A 20,820-nucleotide genomic window follows, 5' to 3' on the forward strand; every position below is an offset into this window, starting at 1 on the left:
CTCCTTTCTCTCTGCTACGCTACAGCTCCCTCCCCACAACGGCGCCTGCCGTGAATGCTCAGGCTAATTAGCATGGCCACAAATGACAGCAAATAGTTTTTTGTAATAAGTTGTTTCCTCACCATTGGCACACTGAGCAGCGTGTACACTGTTGTGATAGACAGTGCTAAGACCTTCCTCCTGGCTCTGATTGGTTGTTTCTGGATGAGCAGAGTGTTTCTGCAAATGAGAGTAGGAACAAAGAGACCGAAGAGCTTTTCACAGATTTGTCTAATACTATCACCACACAGAGATCAGTTTGTAAAAAACACTCTACAGGTCACTAGGTCAGTGTAGCTGTGTTCTGTGGTAATTCCCAATAAAATGGCTCACTTAGTGCTCCAGCCTAGTCTAAGTGCATTACTGAAGCAATATAATAGAAAAAGAATCATAAATTGGAGACGAGACTGAGCCAAGCCTTCTTTCCCAACATCAGTGTTTGACCTCACAAATGTGCTTCTAAAAAAATAAAAAAAGAATCCTCTTAATGACATTTAATGTGTAGAGTTCAGAGAGCAGATATATTCATTTTCTGTTCAGTGGATGTCATCATGAAAAAAGACAAAGATTCATTATAAAGAACTCCCATCTGACACAGGCATAAATAAATAAAACTTTATTTTTGGAAAAGGATATGTACAGCATGAAGAATAATAATGCATTCTGTTTTGATTTATATAATCAGATGATTTCAACCTAAATGCATCAAGGCACAGAGACAGTTTGTGCGAACAGTCTGCTGATACGAGTCATTTAATACTTCTCTGCTGCCTTGACTGGACATGTAAACTTTTTCATTAGAAACACCAATGCTAGTTGACCAGCATCACACAAAGATTGTTTGCAATAATGACCAAATCCATCTGTTTGACAGCAGATGAGTTATTGCTGAGTGATCCTTCAAGTTTCCAGAAGGGATCCACCCACAGGAAAACATGGAATTTTCCTGAGCTGGAAACTAACTTCAAGTCTGAAGATGGACATTTTCCAGCTGTCCGTTGGAAGACATACTGCTGAGATGTTTTTGATTATGGTACAAATTGATACTATTGAAAAAGGAATATGCAGATACTGTCATGGATTTTTAGTAAGAGGTGATTAAAACAAAAAACTGTCTCAGTTGGTTCAAAATGAACACAAAAGTAAAAACATTTCCAGACAGTGAATCAAAAACGCAGATATTATCCTTTAGCTTTCTGTTTTAATTAGCCATGAATCAGTTCAACAGAAAAATCCCTCAACAAGAAGCAATTATGCTTCCAGTCATTTGAAAATGAAGTCGACGGACCGTAGCGTTGGTGTTGAACCAACTCTTCAGGACTCTCCAGAACTTTCCATTTAACAGGCATTTAGAGTTCAATTCTATTGAGGTGGGTGAGAGCTCCTCCATGTCTGACTGGGACAATCACATGTCCATATTCCCCTGCTTCTTAAAAAGCTTCATGAGCTGGTAAAACCTGTGAGCAATCTGAAAAATATCAAACAGTAAATAACTGCAAACCTTAAATAAAACCCTGAAGACTAAAGACTTGCTCACCTGGCCTGATGGCTTGTTTAGTTTCTCAGACAGTGTGGAGAATGTTTCCCGTGAAGCTCCTTTGGTCTTCAGGAACATCAGAATGGCTCGATCTTCATCTCTGAGGAGAGGATGAGCAAAAAAGACTGAGCATCCTTTCACCACGGAACTTTAAACTTTCCTACTTGCTCTGTTTGACCAACAGTACTACATACTGCTTAAAGGTCAAAGTGTTTCACACTGACATTTAAGTTCACTGGAACATTTGAATGAAGCAGTGAAGGAACAATAGAAACAGAAAATAAACTTTGGAAAACTAGCAAATATGCAAATAATATTTGTTTATAGAGGTTTTATTTAGTCAATATATAAATGTTTATGTTTTAATTTGGCTAAAAATAAAATTTGACTAAAAACAAGACATGTTCACATGAATCTGTCTGTGCAAAAGTAAAAGCATCAACTCAATTAAATCCAGTCATTTAAAATGTATCAAATGTAGCTGATTGAAATTTGGTTTATATGCAGTTAAACCTAAGAAGTCAAACCTAAGATGTCATACCACAGTCATGTCATTAATGACATGACTGTGGTATGACTGAGTGGACTGAAGTCATGTGAGAAGTGTTTTCATTTCCACGTGACTTCAGTGAATCATGCTACTGACCTGGTCCATGCCATCACCACCTCGCCCTTTTTCCTGATGATGTTCTTGGCAGACAGGCTGCTTGGGGACAGAGCTGCTTGGGAAAGTTTCAACTCCTCGTCACTCTTCCTGGATGGAGAAACCAGCAGACTCTTGTCCTCCTTTTTACATCTTTTGGCTTTCAGCTTTTCCTGCCGTCTTTTCCGTTTCCGGAGCTGTTCACAGTTCCTGGAGGTTTTCTCTGATGAGCTGCTTGTGTCAATGGTGAGACTCTTTTCTGACTCGGATACAGTGGTCTCCTCTCTGCCCAAGTCATAGAACAGTGTCTTTGATGCTGTAGTGTTTGGGCTTAAAGTGGCTCTGGGGGGACTGGTTTGCTTCTGGGGCTGGAATGGGAATGATTTGGGTGGAGTTGCCTCTATTTGGAGCTGTGTTCTACTGGGATCTGAGACTGATGAACTGTGGGAAGTAGGTGAGCTGGTGTTTGAACTGGGATCTGATGGATCAGTTTCAGGAGTGGTTTTCCTAGACTGGGTAAAAGTGTCTTGTCTTGGGTTGGATGGATTGGTTCCTGGAGTCTGTCTCTGTTCATGGGTGTGTGATCCAGAGTTTGGGTTTCCAGTGACGGAGAACTTGTTCTCTGTCTGACCAGTGACCTTCAGACATTCCTGTGCATCATATTCTTCATGTTGCTGATTCTTTTCTATCAGTGTCTGGCTCAACGGCTCTCCAGCAATTGGTGTGCCTTCTGCAGCCACATTCATCTGTCGAATCTTTACGATGAAGTGATCATTGGACTTCTCCATCACCAGCGCCTGCATAGGAACGTCAGGCTTGAAGAACAGAGTGCTGCCAGGCGTTTGGGAGGCGGTGCTGTCTCTGGAGCTGCAGCTGGAGTTGTCCAGGGCCAGGTGGATGTCCTGCTCTGTAGCATCTTCCCCATCCAGCAGAGCATCCTCACTTATGTGTGCGCTGATAACGCTGTCTGGGGTGGACACCACATGGATCCCAACGCCTGCTGGCTGGAGGAAGCTGAGGTGGCTGTCAGATTTAAGAGGAGATGGAATCGTCAGGGAGACAGCCAGATCTTCAGCTAGAATGGAATATTTCTCTGCTGTCAAGCTGCCCTGCAGCAGCGCTCTGTTTCCAGACGGAACCTCCAGGAGGCAACTTTCATCGAATAAGGCTGGGTGGAGGGGGATGGGGGTTTTGGTGCGTGGGGATGACCTCCGTCTGGGTGAAATGCTGGACCAGGTAGCAATGAGTCTGGCTGAAGTATCAGACTTGGATGGTGAGAGGAACTTTGATGGTGTGGCAAAATTGAGAAATTTCTCTCCATCCTTCCTTGGGGTCCCAACAGCCCAGGGAGTGTTGTCTCCACACATCCCTGTGCTTTCTAACAAGTCTGATCCTTGGAGAAGACACTTGAATATTTCTCCCATCTGAGAGTCTCTGACCAAATTGAATGTCAAGCTGGACGCTTGTTGCTCGGTAAGCAGCTCAAAGTCTGTTCTATCAATCAAGGAGCCATTCTGAGGGATCACCATCTTAGTTTTGTCTGGAGACGAGGCAGCGTTGCTGTCGGACAGGAAGTTGATCATAGTTTGTGTGTTTACACGATCTGGAGGATGTACATGAGAGGCGCCATCTTTTTCTGTGTATGACATACGGATGTCTTTACCTTTGCTGCCTAGTCCGGTTCTGTAAGGGACCACTGCACATGACTTGGTCCGTCTCAGGCTGGAGTTAGGGGGGTGGGCCTTGTTCTGTTTACACAGCGGCATCTTCACTGGAGCCTGCTGAGGCCCAATCACCTGTCCACCGGGCCTCTTGTCTTCAGTGGGAGTCTGGACGGCTTGGCAGAGGCTCTTCAGTGTTGTCTGGATGTCCATGAACAAGTAGTCCACTTGGACATCTACAAAGTCCCACAGCTTTTGCTTTAGATTGACTGCTTGCTGTTCAAAAATGCGTTTTACTATGCCATTATTAAGCACTTTGCTAAACACAGATGCAATTACTTTCCTCAGCTTGGACTTCAGCTCCTCAGCATCGCTGCATATCTGGCCAAAGTGAGCACCGTCCACAAACTCTAAAAAAGACTTCTGGAAATTGTCCATCACACCACAAAAGCTTTTTTTAGGAAAGGTTTTATGAAGCTTCATGTATTTTTTACGCATCTCCATGCGAACCATCTTGAATGTCTCCATTATTTCCTCTACAGTCGAAAAAGATGCTTTGCTTGCTGATGGGCAGACAGTTTTAAAACGACTCCTGGGACTTTGCGTTGAGACAGCAGCTGAATCAAGAGGTTCTTTAGAAGCAACCCACCGTTCTTCAGGTTTTCTTCTTGAAGAAGACTGGAGGCTGGGTTTATTCCTGACTGGTTCCGTTAACTTTGCCCTCTTGGTGGCAGGAACAGGAGAACTAGAAGTAGCCTCATCACTCTCGCTTAAAATTTCCCCTTCTTCCAGTTCGGTGTCAAAAGGGCTTGAAATCTGCTCAGACTCCATGTTCACCACATCCTGTGCTCCTTGGTTAGCAGGAGAACCTGGATATTTGTTTTCCTTATTAACGTCCAACTTCATCAAGTTGGTCTCAGCAGTAGAGGTAGAAAAATCTGGACAGAAAAGTAAAGGAACTGTCAGTACATATTCAAAGTCAATATTCAAGACATTCAAGACTAAGTGAAGAGATTCAGGAACACCAGAGCCTTTGTACAAATCAATACAGTTGTGGCAATCAGTGGCAGGTTATGGTGCAACAAAGTCAATATAATTTTCAGGTATTTTACACATGTTGAGGGATGAATCATCATCTCTAAATTCAACTCAACGAAGTCCAGAGAGACCCAGACCATAATTCTGTTCAGTTTACTACCTAAATCAATGTGAGAGAACTAAAGACGACAATACAACAGGTCAGTGTCAGCACAAAGACACAGAGGGTTTTAACTCTCTGGGTTAACAGATAGTGCTGGACACTGAATCCAAGTCTTTAGTGACAAGTCCACTATAGTAAAACAGCTGGCAACCTGCTGACGGACTCAATGATTTTTTTCTCAAAGCTACATCACTGAACAATGATGCAGGGCGCCCACCTCACTTATTATGATATTCCAGCCTTTCTCCAACTTAGTTTTCTAAATTTAATTTCCGTGATGTTTGTATGGTATTACTGACATACAAGTACAAATCTGTCTTCCCATGATTCATCAGATTGTTATGATTGATGCTTGTATTGGGGAAAAATGACAAGTTGGAGTCTATTCCTGACCAAAAAGGATCTAATGGCTCATGGTATTTGTCTTTTTTATACTTGTACAGTATATTGTTATTTCTGTTGTTATATATTGTTTTTAACAGTTTTTTGTGCCGTTATACCTGAATTTCTCTTTTGTGGGACAATAAAAGCTGCTCCTACTCTATTCTACTTCTGAATGAGAACGTGTTTAGGAACTCAAAAACCAGTGTTTAAACAAATAGGAAAAATAATACAGATAAGATGTGGTTAAGGTTAAAAAGTCACCATCAAAATGAAAAGCAATGTAGATATTAAAATAAGAAATTAAATCAAACCCTATCCACTCCAGTTTGCAGCTTCAAACAGCAGGAGCAAATTCCATGTGATCACGGCTGCCAGAGAACTAACTCATATCAAAATACCCCAGATACCTCATACTCATATCAAAATACCCCATAATAAATGTTTGGATCAATGTTTGGTGCATGTCCACATGAGTCACATTTGCAGGCCAGATAAAGCCTGTGGGAGTGAAGGACAGGACTGCTAGGACCATCTGGTTACCAGGCAGGCTATACCTTTCTGAAGACTCTTCACATGTCCCAGCTTGCTGTGGACATGGAGGACACCCCTCTTGGCCATCTGTGCCGGGCTCCTCAGGGGGCTGATGGCCTCAGGAATCCTCTTCAGGTTGCTCAGGGTGTGCATCATGGAGTCTTCATCATGAGGCAGCGACACAGAACTGGACAGCTTTTTATGGTCCGGGCTGCAGAACTTCTTAGGGGTAACTGTGGTGGGCCTGAGCTCCTCTGTGGTACTGCTGGCCTTGGATACCCCAATGCAGTCTACAGAGGAGATGGGCTGGGGGCTGGAGGTCCAGAGGTGTGGGTCTGTCTGGGTCATCGCACAAATATCCTTGGTCAGAATCCGCCCCTTCTGAGCAAGTGAGGTCAGACAGATAGTGCTGGACACTGAATCCAAGTCTTTAGAGCTTTGTGGTTGGCCAACAGGATGGTTGTCCATGGTAACACTGGTAGAGGATGGTTGGCTGGTCGCAGCCTGGTGACCCCACCCATCTCTGAGTCTGGCTTCCTCATATACCTCTTCAGTACCGTGTGTGTCATCTGGCTGAGCTGAAGCTTCACTGACTGTACTCTGGGAGAGTCTGGGTGGAGCAGGAGCTTCACCTGAATCAGCTGCAGCATGTTCATGTTGAGCTGCATGTTCATCAGCAGCTGCAGCATGTTGAACCTCAGAGGTCGGTGCTTCAGAGCTGCTGTGTTGCTCCAGGATTTGTGGAGGTGTGTTGCTGGGCTGGGAGCTCTTTGTGACCTCCAGCTGATCTCTTTCAGTTATCCAGCTGTTGGAGATCTGCTCCAGCTGTTCCTCAGGATGTTTCAGGTCTTCCCCTGCTGCTATGTGGAGTTTGGTTGTGTCTGCTGGATCCTGGGGTGGCCTCCAGAGGGAGTTGCTGTGAACAGCCAAGGGTCTCCCTTGGGATTCAGCTCCAATGTTGCCATCTTCCTCTACGTCTTCCATGTTGGACGTCTGGTTACATGGAGCTTTGAGCTCCTCCAAAGCTCGCTCTGCAGCATGTCCTGGTCCTGGTTCTGGTTCTGATCCTAGCTCACCTCCATCTACCTCATCAATGACACACATGTTGTCTAGGTTAGGCTGGGAGTTTTCCTCAACATCACCCTCCAGTCTTAGCGGTTCCTTTAGGCTATCTCTGGGTGCTGTGTGCTTTTTGATAGGTGAAAGAGTTAGATTCAGTGTTTCCATAAAACACAACTTCCTGTTTGAGTTGTCATCTACAGAAGTATTTGCTTCTGGGCTGGGTTCTTCAGAGGATCTTTTCACATCTCCAGGTTTCTTTTCCCATCGTCCTTCCTTGGATCCATCAGGTTTCCCCGTCTGTTTATCTCTGTGCTTCTCCCGGTCTCCGCTGCTCTCTTTCTGACTGCTTCTTCTGTGATGCCTGCTCCTGATTTCATCCTCACACCTTCTGTCCACAATTCTCTGATAGTCTCTCTGTCTGCTTCTTTCCCGTTCTCTACTGCCATTACCGCAGCGCTTAGTAAACTGATCTGGAGAGGAGCTTCTCTTGTTCTTTGGACTGGACCGACTATTATATTTGTAACCTCTGGGGTTTTTTCTGGACTCTGGGCTGCAGCTCCCCCCTAACTGCTGATCAGAAACTTTAGCATGCTCTATAGAGCTGGTTTTATCTGTTCTCTGAATTTTCTTGACTTCTCTTCTGTGTTCAGAGGAAGCTGCAGAGTGGAGATGTTCTTGTGAAGAAGTTTTAGCTCCGTCTGATCGGCAGTGTCTCCCAACCTTTTGGTATTTCGTATTTTTGTGAGACTGGGAGTCAAACTCTTTTCCAGTATCTTTGTCTTCTTTGTGAACTTTCTTTTGCACAGAGTCCTTGTTATGATGGGTACAGTCTCTAAGCCTCCGTTCTGCTGACTCAGACAGTTTATAACTTTGACCTTTAACCTCTCTGTTTCTGGAAGTGCACCCGTCTACTCCAGGCAGTTTTTCAGCTGATTCATATCTTTTTGAGCAGTTATGAGTTGAGGACTTCATGGATCTGCTGAAATGACAAGTTTCCTTTGAGGTAGGTTGAGGAGCATCTGCTGGAGAAGGCTCCTCCTCATACTGGAAACTAATAGGGGGAGCAACAAAAGGAGGAGGGTGAGGAGGAGGAGGAAGAAGAGGAAAAGATGAAGGTGGTGAAAGTGTTCCTGTTGAGGAACAGCTGGAGGAGGCTTGAAAAGATGAACGTGGATCCTGGGCTTGTTTTATCTGAGGCTGATGATGATGATGATGAAATCTTTGGACCCTACAAAAAACAACAAATGCTACTTATTAATGCAAATTACATATTAATTTAAAAATGTCAATGTCTATCCCAGGGTGTTGGTCTAGAGCACATTCTGGTTTCCAGGTCTTTATAAAGTAGCACTCACTGCTGAGTCAGCTGCTTGATCTCAGCATCTTTCCGAACTATTTCTTGCCTTGCTGTTCGTAAAAGTGCAGAGATGTTCTTCTTAAGACGATTGTTCTCACTGCTCAAGCCAGTATTCTGTCCATGGAAGAAACAAAACAATGTTGTTAATAATTATCTTATGATTATAAAGACCACACACTTTTTAAAATGTTGACTTTTTGTGGGCAAAATTAGACCAAAATGAATAATTTCACAAAATTGTCAACTTTAATGTGTCATTTAACCTGAGGAACTCTATTAAAAAACAAACTGAACAAATAAACTAAAGTAACATGGTTGCATGTGTGTCTTAAGTAGGACCTTATTACACATCATTATTTACAAATATTCACTCAATCTTCTTGCAAAAATACTTGCTGAAACAAACCTGTGTTTCCATCTGCTGTAGTCTTCTGTGCAGTTCTTTGATTTGATTTTGGGCTGCTTCAAATCTGGATTTTAACTACAGAGAGAAAAAAAGTGAGATGACTGGTCCTGAACAGGAGGACCTGCAGCTGAACAGGTGACTGCAGCTTGTTACCTCGGTGTATGATGTCTCCCTGTTGTTCTGTTCCTCTGCCACTATATCCTCATAAAGATCCAGTGAGTCTTTGAGCCCAGAACCAAGAGAAGGACACTTTTCTGTAAAGCAAGAGCAGAACATGCAGTAAAACATGTTTCAGGGTTCCCCCAATGTAATTACGCCTGGTGGGCCACCTTGCTTTTCTTGCCCTTGATAAATTTACTTGATAAATCATGAAAATTGAAATGATCAAGTTCATTTCAATTCATCATCTGATGAATTGATTTATTTGTTAATGCGACAGGCCTAGGGGAAACCCTGCAAAACATTTATCAATCTCTTACAAAACAGAATAAAGTGGAAGAATTCCTTTACCAGTGCTGCTGCCAACCCCAGTAGCATCCAGGCCTTCATAGATATCCACAGAGTCTTCATCAGCCCCAGGGTCCACTGCTGAGGGGAAGAACAGGAGGTTTAATAATGGTTTGACAAAGTATAGCCTGAGCTCAAGCTAATTTATGCACTGTAAAAATATGTCATCCTAAATGTGCCTACTTTCTGTCTGAAACATCTAAAAATTTAAATAATTCTCTTAAATTTTGGAAGAGAGATAAATACAGGACTTCCATCTTGTATTGTTGTTAGTGGAAAAGAAATGGTTGATAAAAATGAGATTCTAAACAGTTTAATAACATCCCCTTCTGAAACTGAATAAACTGGATGTCAGTTCTCCCACAGTATGCTATGATGATCATCACCAACCCAGCCATTTTAATTTAAAGCAGTAACAGCACCAAAAGATGGATTACTGTGCTTCCATCCTGCATACACAGAAGCTTTTAATAATAAATATTTCTCACAGAATACTATAAATTGCATTGTTTTTGCCTGTAGTAACTGGGTCAAACGCCAGCACCATCTTGTGATGTAATGAGGATAAGTCATTACCCTCATTAGACCCACTAATAACCCTCAGTACTGGGGGTTATTAGTGCCCCCACCGGTGAGTACCAGGAGGGCATTTTCGGCTAACCCGATTGTCTCACATGTCAGTCCTATAGTGACATAAACATGAAAAATTTTAGAGAAATTCCCAGAATGAGACCTTGAAATTAGGCGCCTGTCTCTTTAAGAACCTCTTTCTAGCACCGCCATTCCACCTTCAGCATGTCATCACAATAGCATTTATCTGTTATCCTGTTTACAAATGTTTTTTGGAGTGTTGGACTGAGAAACAGTTCAAACAATAACCCACTAATAATTAATGAGGATTATTAGTGGGTCTAACGCAGACTAAGAGAGTGAACCCAACAATCTCGGTCACGGTTCGGTTGAATTGAACTCTGATGCGGTTCGAATGCAGTGTGAATGTAAGCAGACCTGACACCACTCCAAAAGCAGGAAGCTAACTATATGCAGTGTATTCTGGTCAATATATTACTCTCTACTCTGCGGGTTAGCAGAGATGTTGTGTGGGTTGCCATGGCAACGTGTCTGCGTGCACAGTAAAGCTGACACATGAAGCAAGGAAAAGCAGAATATAAGTGGTTGGTTGACACCTACTTATCATTTTTCCTTTGCTGATCCTGTGATTTTTTTTAAACCTTCAATAAATGACAAAGACAGGACTAATTGCCTCGTCTGTTTGTAGAACATGGCAATATTCAGAACAATCAAATCGCATGAAATATTTCCCAAAGTTCAGGAACCAAATAAACAAATTTAACAGTGGCAATTATGTAAAATTCAATTACTGACTTTTGTGTTGGTTTTTGTGCTGCTTAGTCCTCTCTTTCATCTTGACAGAAACTAAACTGTTTATAGATTTATATCTGTTCAGTACCAATAAGTTAAAAATATCACAACAATCCTTGGGAAAAACCAGATGTGACTTACAATCAGAGGCATCAAACGTCTCCATTCTTTCAATCTGCTCTGCTTCTTTGTGAAAACCTAGTAATTAGAAACAAAAAGCCAATATTAACCAAAAACTGCTCAGAATTGTCAAAGAATTGTAAGATCTTGTACAATAAAATGGTGTTTAAGATCCTCCACAGTCAGTAAAGCACAGCTGCAGGAGCAAACCGCTCTGGAGCCTGACAGGTTCTGGCCTGGTGAGAGGAACAACCAGGAGAGTCTGTGCTGCAGGTGGAAGGCTGAGAGCAGCAAACTGTTTTGTTAATAAACACAAGTATTGTTGGATAACATCCCTCCACAAAAAAAAAAAAACTCTGCTCAGGGTGGCTCTACAAGATTTCAATTTAATGACAGCTTTTTGACTTTCTTAATCTGTTTTGTTTAATAAATCGTGACAAGCTGGGATCTGTTTTTCCACAATTGTACTTATTTGTAAATAATTGTGGCCCCTTTCTTCCTACCATGACTCTCAGACAACGTTCATGGAAGAAAGCTCCGTTTTCCAGGATTAGCAGGTGTGGGGTTCCATGCAGGTTCAGAAGCTGCAGATGACTGTAAACAGATGACACTCTCCGAGATCCGTTACCGTAAAGCAGCTTTGGTCTTGCTAAGGTTTCCAGAACGGAACGTTGCTTGTCACATGGCAAGGAAATATTTCCCTTAACATAAATATATCAGCTAAATATCGACCTGTAAATGTCCATGCTAATAACACTTATATAAATTATTACTAACAAAACAAGCTTTGGTCACAAAGCCACCGTTAGCAACTACGGTCGCAGCACAGCACAAATTAAATCCTTAAGCCTTCTGAACTGAGCCAAAATCCCACTAAAACATTAGCCGAAACCATCTCTGGAATTTCTGCCTTACTTGCCTGAGTTTTCCTCTGTGCCTTGTTGATATTTCCAAGACCAAAGTCGCGCCAACACTTCATTAGACAGGAAGTAACGACATTTTCCCGCGGTCTGCCACCAGGGCAGGCGACTCACTGTTGTCAGGTTCCAAAAATCTTCTCAAAGTCTCAGTGAGAAGCTCACAGACTCCAACTCTACAGATAGCCACGGAGCTCTCCGGCGTTCCGCATTTCCTACCCCCAACCAGAACAGCGGAGAGCGGCAAGCGGCAGCAGGTGAGTCCGGCTAACGGAAGGCTGGGGAGTACAAACTGCTGAACTTGCTGGTGATGCGCTATCCGGTGCGTCATTAACAGGCGACACAGAGAGAGGGCGGAGGAACGGAAGTTCACCCGGAAACAGTCATACTTCACCTCACGTGGATTTTAATAGCAGTAGTGGAAACGTGTTTTTGTGTTTTGTTACAGGAGCTCGTGATGACCCTCGCGCTTTGCTTTAATTTAGTGTCTACACGTTTAGGAAGCTGTCCATAAACCGCGTGCGCTTGTTTTCATTACAGCTTGCTCGCGATCCAGTGATGGAAAATTTAGAAGTGAATCTGTCATCTCTGGCCATCATATCCAGACATGTGGAGAAGAGTCACAACCAGATCAGCCAGTATCTGTCCAAACAGGTGAGCAGCTGATAGCGTTATGGAGACAGTGTGTTTTATTGTTTCCATAATATATCAGAGGTTGTCCTGAACCATGGGGGAGATGTGATCTAGACTCATCACCGGCCACTTTATTAGACATACCTTGCTATTACCGTGTTGAACGCTCCCACACTCCCTCCTTTTAAGGTATCACATTCCATGTTCACAGCCCAGCATCACGCTGTGGATTTGCGGACTGCTCAGTCACCTGCTGTTCAGCGTCATGGTTGTTTTGTAGCTATGGTTGCTTTTCTGTCATCTCTGTAAACCTGAGAGCGCCTTGGGCTTTAAATCCTCAGTTTCTGAAAAGCTCAACAACCATGCAATGTACTAAGTCCCTCTAATCTTCCTTCTCCCTCAGTCTGATGCTCACTACACCAAGCGTAGATGCCTGAATGCTATGAGTTACTACGATGTGATTGACTGATTTGCTGTTATGTTAGCAAAGAACTAAACAGTTCTTGTTACTATATGTGATGTAGGGCTGGGAGATATGAGAAAAAGTTTATTATTTGAACGACAGTTTATACTCTATGGTTGCGTTAAAGCCATTTTAACTATCTCAAATTGAAAATATCGCAATACATCGAGTATACTCGGTATATCGCCCAGCCCTAATGTGATGCACTTCCCTTTGCCTTGTTGAGCCATGAACCTGATGGTAACATCCAACCCAACCCGCTCTCTCTGCAGATCTGGAGCCAGCAGGACAGGCAGAGCATTCTGGAGTGTTTGGCTCAGCTTCTCTTAGAGAAGGATTACACTCTGCTAATTGCGCGACATGTCCGGCCGCTGGTCCTGGACCTCCTGGAGCGCAACGCAGAGAGGGTCAAAGCTGGTGGCAGAATCAACCATGACCTCCATGAGCGCCTTTGTGTGGCCCTCAGTAGACTCCTCAGCATCAGTCCTGATGCGCATGCGTAAGTGATGTCTGTCACGTCCTCCGTCTGCTGCACGACTTGCAGCCTGATGTAAACTTCCATCTAACTAGACATTACAGATACGCCTGAATAATTGTTATCCTCTTCCATCCAAGGTTCGCTGTGAGGTACTTCAGCAGTGCCCCGCCAGTGTTTCAGAGGCTGTTTTTCACCATCGAACAGTCATCTGCAGTCCAGTACGGCCCCAGGAGGATGAAGCTCCGCGACCTCATGGCTGCCACCCTGCGCTTCCTCCAAAGTGACTGTGCTAAGTTTCGGATGCTGTGGGACTGGAGTCCCTGTGTTTCACAGTTACTCACCAGTGATGTCATGGTTCGAGGGTATGGAGCTTCTTTAGCCTCACACTTCAAGTGGTCAAGTCCTTAATCTCACCTCATTTTATTGGTGGAAGTGTCTTTGGCGCATGTCTGTTCTTTTTTTCTGATTGGAGGACATTTACGAGTGCTTTTCAAGTATGAGTTCTCAAGTTGCTACTAACAATTATTTTAGAAATCGATTATTCTGAAAATCAATCACTTAATTACATAAAAATATTGACATTTTCTACAGACTTTTTCTTTAACCATTTGAGACAGTTTTATATAATATTATAAAATACACTAAAAGATGCAAATAAAGAGATAATTACATTTCTTTTGAAATAAAAAAATATTTTATTGCCTAAAATGTAATAAGATACCATTCCTTTGATGAATTTGAACAGGTGAAACTAAACTATGCCACTAATGAGTTTTGGGGAACACATTTTGTAGATTGAAGTGTTCTTATATCAAAAGCAAAATGTATGTTTAGTACAGTTTTGACCTAATTACTACTCTGAACATGTTGTTTTTATTAGTGGATTACCAAATAAGCTGACGATAAATGATTTCAGCCCTAATGGGCTCTGAATATTTGTTTTTTGGGCAAACTGATTGCAGTTTTCTGGGCAATCACAATCTTTAAAAATCCTGGCCTGCCGATACTTTTTTTTCATTAAATATAGCAACAAATTTGCTAAGTTCACTTTGCTGTTGTAGCTTAGTAATAGTAATATTCACAAACTGTATTTAGAAAAGGACAATTTACATCAGTGTCACCGTTTGATGCGCTGTAACAGATCATAGCAAAAACTAATTTACATCTGCAGTCCCTTGACGGGTTACAAATATGGATGTACAAGACAATAATAAAATAAATCACAAGGTGTAACCTTACAAATTGCTTTCCTTTGGGCATGAGACTTCACCTGCCTTGCCAGCTGGTGGTCATTCTGTCAGTCTGCTTCAGGTTGGCGATGGCTACAGTGAAGGCCATTTACCAACACGAATCATTGTGTCATTGCTTTGTTTCTGCTAGAAAATTATCTGCAAGTAAACACACAACATTAGATCCATGTTGAGGGGCTAAAGGGCCACCATCATGCAGGTTTCATGATCTTCAGCAGAGCAGTGATTTGCAGAGTCAAACTGAGGATATGGTGATGATGGGCTGAGATGGATGATGGTGTAGCAGGAGTTTACCATATCACAGTTGTATCCATGGAAACCAGGTCAGGCTTTGTAACCCAAAGGCCCCAGAGACATCACATTAAACTTGTGAATTTGAAATGATCCTTCTTGTTTGATGCATTTAGTAGAAACTAAGCCTACACTAGTGCTGGTCCAGACTCTTTCCTTTTCTCTTATTAAATAGATTTTTCCCAACAGGTCCACGGCTCAGTGTTTAGCTCTTGTCTGCCACATGACTGATAATCAGAAAGCCATCTTCCTGAGGAAAGTGCTGTCGAGTGATGAAATTCTGCACATGAAAATGAAGTATGTATAGATATGTTTTCTCCTTTATTGCTGTCAGATGACTTTATCTGGCTCCTTGTTTCAGATAACCATGAGGACTCAGTTACTCATGGTAACTGAGACCTGCTCAGTTACCATGGTGCAGGACTCCAAGGTAACTGATGCTTTCTATACTTTGCTGCGGGTTCAGAGCTCTGGAGGAGAGTCAGCAGGTGGAGGCGGAGAGAGCTCTGGTGTTAACTAATCAGAGGTCAGTAAAGTGGCATCAGGAGTTGGCCCAGAAGTTCACCAGAGGTCAGGTGGTATCAGAGGACCTGTGCCAGAACGTTGTAGCAGTCTGTGGAGTCATTCTGCCCAAGATGGTTCCACGGCAGCAGGCTGAGCAGGTGTGTGATCCCCCACACAGAAACAACCATGCCCCTCCTTTCAGGGTCTGTTTTTATCCATGTTGGCCTCTGCTTTCAGGTGAAGCCGAACTGCCTGGTGCTGGTGGAGTCAACCTGCCAGAACCTGAGAAGGCTGGCTCTGGCCGTGGCATCCCAAAAGCCTGTGCTCCTGGAAGGTCCAATTGGCTGTGGGAAAACTGCTCTGGTGGAGCACATGGCAGCCGTCACCGGACATACCAATGCTGCAGACATTCTCAAGGTCCAGCTTGGGGATCAAACTGACAGCAAGGTGGGAGACATGACACTCCATCTCAGCCATTTCTTGTCACCAGAGGGAGCAGGGTGTCTCATCACACTGTTCACTCTCATAACATGTTCACCCGTTCAGCTTTCTGCTGTTCTAGGCTCGTTTTCTTCAGCTTGTGTGTAGTCTTTTGTAAAAAGCGAAAAGCCACAATAACAGCACAGCACCCTGGAATAAAAGGAGCAGCAACGGTTGTTTTGGTTTGCAGATGCTGCTGGGAATGTACCGATGCACTGATGTACCGGGGAAGTTTGTGTGGCAGCCAGGAACCCTAACCCAGGCCGTTTCTAAAGGCCTCTGGATCCTTCTGGAAGATATTGATCATGCACCTCTGGATGTGGTGAGTTCAAAGTATATTTTGGCTTTTGACGATTATTTATATTAAATTGGAATGATTTAAGTTAATTTTTGCTGCACAAAATGAAGCTAAATGTGTTTTTCAGATTTCTGTCCTCCTGCCTTTGATGGAGAATAAAAAGTTGATGATTCCAGGACGGGAGGATTGCATTGAGGTTGCTCCTGGATTCCAGTTCTTTGCAACCAGAAGGTAAAAATATAAATGCAGCACTCCTTATAGCTTGGCTTAAAGTAGAATGCAAGACTTGTCTGGGAATCAAATAGTTTCTTCTTTTTACCTGTTTTTTAAAACTATTTTATAAAAACAGGTAACTTGGCTGACATTGCCTAACTCTCGTAGGCGATGTCAGCCAAACCATGTGGGAAATTCAGGTTACTGGCTGATGGTTCTGAACAAGTAACAGAAATAATCCCAACCTGTTTGAAACAGATAAAGTTCTAGTTGAAGATAGAAGTGCAAATTGTGTGAGTTGCTGTGCAGGAGTTCATGTGAGTCTTACTGTGGACATGCAGGATGTACTGCAGTGGTGGCAGCTGGTACAAGCCTCAGAACTCCCATGCGGCACTGCTGGACAAGTTCTGGACCAAGCTGCAGATGCGTAACATGTCCCACGCAGAACTCAAGAAGGTGAGGAGAGTTTCACTGTCTGCAGCAACAGTATACTGACACATATACTTACCCTGGTCATACAGCAGTGCTATGGATTACTATATAGTGATTCCAGAGGTGTTCGCTATCTGTTCCCAGCTCAACCTGTCCCCTGTCTGCAGGTGCTCATCCACAGGTACCCCATGTTGGCAGTGGTGTCAGACCGTCTGCTGGACATCTACTGCCAGCTGACTGGTGAGAGACACTCTGAGGTGGACACCAGAACAGAGGGACAGCAGGACAAGCCTGAGGACAGAAGCACATCGCTGGAAGGGAGAGCTCTGTCAGTGAGGTGAGGGTCATTAAACCACCCCACCTTTTAAGTCTTGGTGCCTGTATGTGCCCTCCCTTTGCTTTGCCTTTTACATCCATTCGCCAAGCAGAGTTAAAAAGTCACTAAACTTACAAGCCCAGTTCTATTTTATGTGTCTGAAAAGTCTGAGGCTTTGTCTACATGCAACCAGGTTTTTACATATCTCTGCCTCATTGTTTTAAAAACACTCTGCACCAATCTGATTGGCTCCTCAGCCAGTCAGATTGGTGTCAGGAGGTTAATTTGTATAGACATATATGTCATTTGAAAGTAGTTCAACCTATAGGTTGAACTACTTTCAAATGACATATTAGAATATAAAGTTAATAAACGATGACAAGAGATTGGTGATTGGGAATTGTGTCAAAGCAAGTATGTGGATATATTGCTTTTTTATTTGTCGCAGACTGTATAATTCATGGGACCCAAAGTCTCATATTCAGTTTTCTAAAATCTCCAGTTTCGTTGGGAGTTTTTATAAATAATAATAATTTCAAGTGATATTAAACTGAGTTTTTGTGTGGACGAAAGACCAAGACACAGAAAAATATATTGCTTTCCCAGATATGTGTCTGTGCATAGATGAGGCCTCAATATAGCAACAAAGTTGCTAAGTTCACAGCAGTGGGTGACTCTTGTTAACCTCACACATTTATGTGTGACCTGGTGCTAACAGTCAGCCCTCTCTCATTTCAGAGCAATAGAGGACAGTGTCTGATGCTCAGATCTTTACAGAGTTAGATAAAGTCAGTGGATAAGATCCGCTTCACATCTAAGTATCAACCGATGACAATCTCCCCAAATAAAGGAAATCTCACCAATTCATTGGCCAGTCGATTTATAGGTGCTCCCTTAGAAGTATATACACTTAAAGTACTGACATCCTGTCTTAGTCATAATGTTACAAAATCACCATGATGTCCCCCCAGGCACATCAACCAGACAAACTGAAGCTCAGCTTCTCCGGCTGTAATTAGCTTTCTGCTGCTGCAGAGTTCAATACCTTATTGATTGAACCGCTCTGTGGATGATGGGATGGAGTCACCCTTTCTCTGGGTCCCTGGTGCACTCACTCACTTCCCATCAGCTCGTCATTTCAGTTTTTAGATGCATGTGATCGTTATGCATAGCGTTTCAGGTCATTTAAAGTTCATGCTGCTGAACATGACACATTTACTGCAGCTCCTTACTGAAGTCAGATCCAGATGTGACCAGCAGATCCAGGTCACATCTGGATCTGCTGGTCATAATTACAGCTTTCTCTTCCAGAACAACAACTTTTCAATCAATCAATCAAGTTTATTTGTATAGCACATTTCAGCGACAACACAGTTCAAAGTTCCGTACGTCATAAAAACACAAAAAGTCATGAAACACATACTCAACAACTGAAGCATTACATTTTGTCTTGTGCCGTCGTTGCACATCAAAATGTTTATTAATGTGTCTCTTAGCGACTATCCAACAAAGTCGCTGAGCGGCTGAATAGGGGAGTGGTTGTTGACGCGCAAGCTGATCAAAACGTAAATCCAAGCTGCAGTTGCAACGATTTTATTGTCCATATTCAAGCAAAACAGTGTTCAAAAGCAGCATAAAAACGGATCCGTAGAGTCAAACAGTGATCAAAAAACAAAACATAGCGGTCAGAAAAAAGTAAACCTCCCCCATCACCCACTCACTGAAGTCACCAAGTGAGCAACAGGTGATCTACAATCACTAATAACACCACGTGATCCCGTGCTACACCTATCCACAACATTCCGGCCCCTAATTATTACATCATTACACAGTAATAATTACTCAAACACCATAACCTAAGATATACAATACATCAAAACACACAATGAGATAAACATAACACATTCAAACTGTCCATGAAAGTCATTTGCAAATAGTCAATCATTCTTCTTTTCTTCAAAATAGTCCATCCATAGTCAGTCAGTCATAGGCCAGAGGTTACCAGCACTTAGCCTAAATATAGTCAGTCTGCGATGTACATCTAGTTATAGTAAAGTCTAGTCAAAAGTCACGTCGAGAGTAGAATCAAATGTGTTGTCTTCATTGGTCGAGAGTCTCTTGAAGAAGGCATATCTTCGTGATGGGTCTGCATAAGTGACTGGTTGGGGTCTTAATCCGGACCTGGCGTACAAGTCCATTTTTATCAGGCACAGTTTCCGTGATTCTACCGATGATCCAGGAACCACGAGGTGCAGAGTCATCCATTATAAGGACCACATCTCCAGGAACAAAGTTGCGTCTAATCTTCATCCACTTTTGGCGCTGTTGAAGTTGAGGCAGATATTCTTTGATCCATCTCTTCCAGAACAGGTCAGATATGTATTGGACTTGTCTCCATCGTTTTCGTGCATAAGTATCTTCTTTCTGGAATAAACCCGGTGGCAAACTTGGATTAGACTTGAGTAAAAGAAGATGGTTCGGTGTTAGAGCTTCCAGATCATTTGGATCAGCAGATTCCAAGGTAATAGGTCTACTGTTGAGGATTGACTCCACCTCACAGAGAGCAGTTTGGAGTCCTTCCTCATCCAGATGCTGTGTCTGCAGAGTGGAATTAAGAACTTTTCTGATGGAACGGATCAATCTCTCCCATGCTCCACCATGGTGTGACCCAGCTGGAGGATTGAAGATCCATTTCACTCCCTTCAGAGACAGCACATCAGAGATCTTTTCTTGATTCCAATCTTCAATAGCTTGTCTCAGTTCGCGCTCTGCGCCCACAAAGTTGGTACCATTATCGGACCGCAGCTCTTGTACTTGGCCTCTCCTTGCAATGAAACGTCGTAAGGCGTTAATGAAAGAGTCTGTGTCAAGAGATGAGGCAACCTCAATATGTACTGCTCTGATTGCCAAACATGTGAAGATAACTCCATATTTCTTCACAAGACTTCTCCCACGCTTCACTTCAAATGGACCAAAATAGTCCACTCCAACAAAACTAAAGGGGGGTTTCTCAGGTGTCACTCTGCTCTCAGGCAGGTCAGCCATTTGTTGCTGGCCTGCAGCTCCATGAAGCCGTCTGCAGATGACACACCTTGACATGATCTTTCTAATCAGTGCACCAGCACCAGGAATCCAATATTTCTGATGGAGCTTTGAGAGTATGTGGTTCCTACCACCATGACCCACCTCTTTATGGATATATTGGAGAATAAGATAAGCAATATGAAGATCTTTAGCAACAATGATAGGATGTTTAGAATCTTCAGACATGACAGCTCTGCTGAGACGTCCTCCAACACGCAGCACATCATCCACCAGAACAGGATTTAACTTGTATATATGACTGCTTCTTTTGACGTTCTCTCCTTTTTGGAGATAGGAAATTTCTTCAGAATATCTTTCCTTCTGACAAAACTTGATTATCTGCATCTCAGCATCCTCAATCTCTCCCAATGAGAGAAAGCCAGTACATAGCTCACCCCTCTGATGAGCACTTTCAGACTGGGTTGTTTCAGATGCAGGCTGAAAATGTGTCTCGTTTCTTTTGTGATGCAAGAGCAATGTTTTGAATCTTAGAATCCAACCCATCACTCTGACAAGACGAGTCCAGGATGAAACACGATGAATCAGAAGAGCCAAAGGATGATCATCATCTTGTGCAGGAAAAACACCAACAGAAGCAGACACTTTGACTTCAGGGTCGTCATGTAGAGG

The 20,820-nt window shown here is 43.0% G+C and overlaps 2 protein-coding genes across 5 annotated transcripts in view; one reads left to right on the forward strand and one right to left on the reverse strand.

Annotated features, from left to right (window-relative positions):
* Nucleotides 1-640: 640 nt before the first annotated feature.
* On the reverse strand, nt 641-12,087 carry casp8ap2 (caspase 8 associated protein 2). Of its 3 annotated transcripts, none has more exons than XM_015013172.2 (10): nt 11,751-12,087; nt 10,853-10,909; nt 9,332-9,406; nt 8,975-9,075; nt 8,822-8,896; nt 8,414-8,529; nt 6,020-8,286; nt 2,223-4,818; nt 1,577-1,676; nt 641-1,507 (listed from the first exon to the last, which is right to left on the reverse strand). In XM_015013172.2, exons 2-10 carry the CDS (start codon nt 10,875-10,877, stop codon nt 1,445-1,447), a joined length of 5,418 nt encoding a protein of 1,805 aa, XP_014868658.2. In that variant the 5' UTR covers nt 10,878-10,909; nt 11,751-12,087; the 3' UTR covers nt 641-1,444. The 3 variants fall into 3 exon arrangements, with proteins under 3 accessions (XP_014868658.2, XP_014868657.2, XP_014868655.2); XM_015013171.2 differs by having other exon boundaries at nt 9,332-9,409; XM_015013169.2 differs by having other exon boundaries at nt 9,332-9,409; nt 11,747-12,087.
* A 30-nt stretch (nt 12,088-12,117) lies between these two features.
* mdn1 (midasin AAA ATPase 1) overlaps nt 12,118-20,820 on the forward strand; it is a 64,216-nt gene continuing 55,513 nt past the window's right edge. For both annotated transcript variants that reach the window (XM_015013167.2, XM_015013168.2), the window contains exons 1-10: nt 12,118-12,402; nt 13,117-13,343; nt 13,460-13,684; nt 15,053-15,160; nt 15,330-15,525; nt 15,605-15,814; nt 16,038-16,169; nt 16,273-16,376; nt 16,700-16,814; nt 16,958-17,127. In XM_015013167.2, the coding sequence (XP_014868653.2) occupies nt 12,307-12,402; nt 13,117-13,343; nt 13,460-13,684; nt 15,053-15,160; nt 15,330-15,525; nt 15,605-15,814; nt 16,038-16,169; nt 16,273-16,376; nt 16,700-16,814; nt 16,958-17,127 (1,583 nt within the window). In that variant the 5' untranslated portion in view covers nt 12,118-12,306. The remainder of the gene's footprint in view (nt 12,403-13,116; nt 13,344-13,459; nt 13,685-15,052; nt 15,161-15,329; nt 15,526-15,604; nt 15,815-16,037; nt 16,170-16,272; nt 16,377-16,699; nt 16,815-16,957; nt 17,128-20,820) is intronic.

The sequence above is a fragment of the Poecilia mexicana genome, unplaced genomic scaffold (assembly GCF_051168715.1).
Source record: "Poecilia mexicana isolate PSO_F unplaced genomic scaffold, ASM5116871v1 scaffold_21, whole genome shotgun sequence".
Classification (NCBI taxonomy): domain Eukaryota; kingdom Metazoa; phylum Chordata; class Actinopteri; order Cyprinodontiformes; family Poeciliidae; genus Poecilia; species Poecilia mexicana.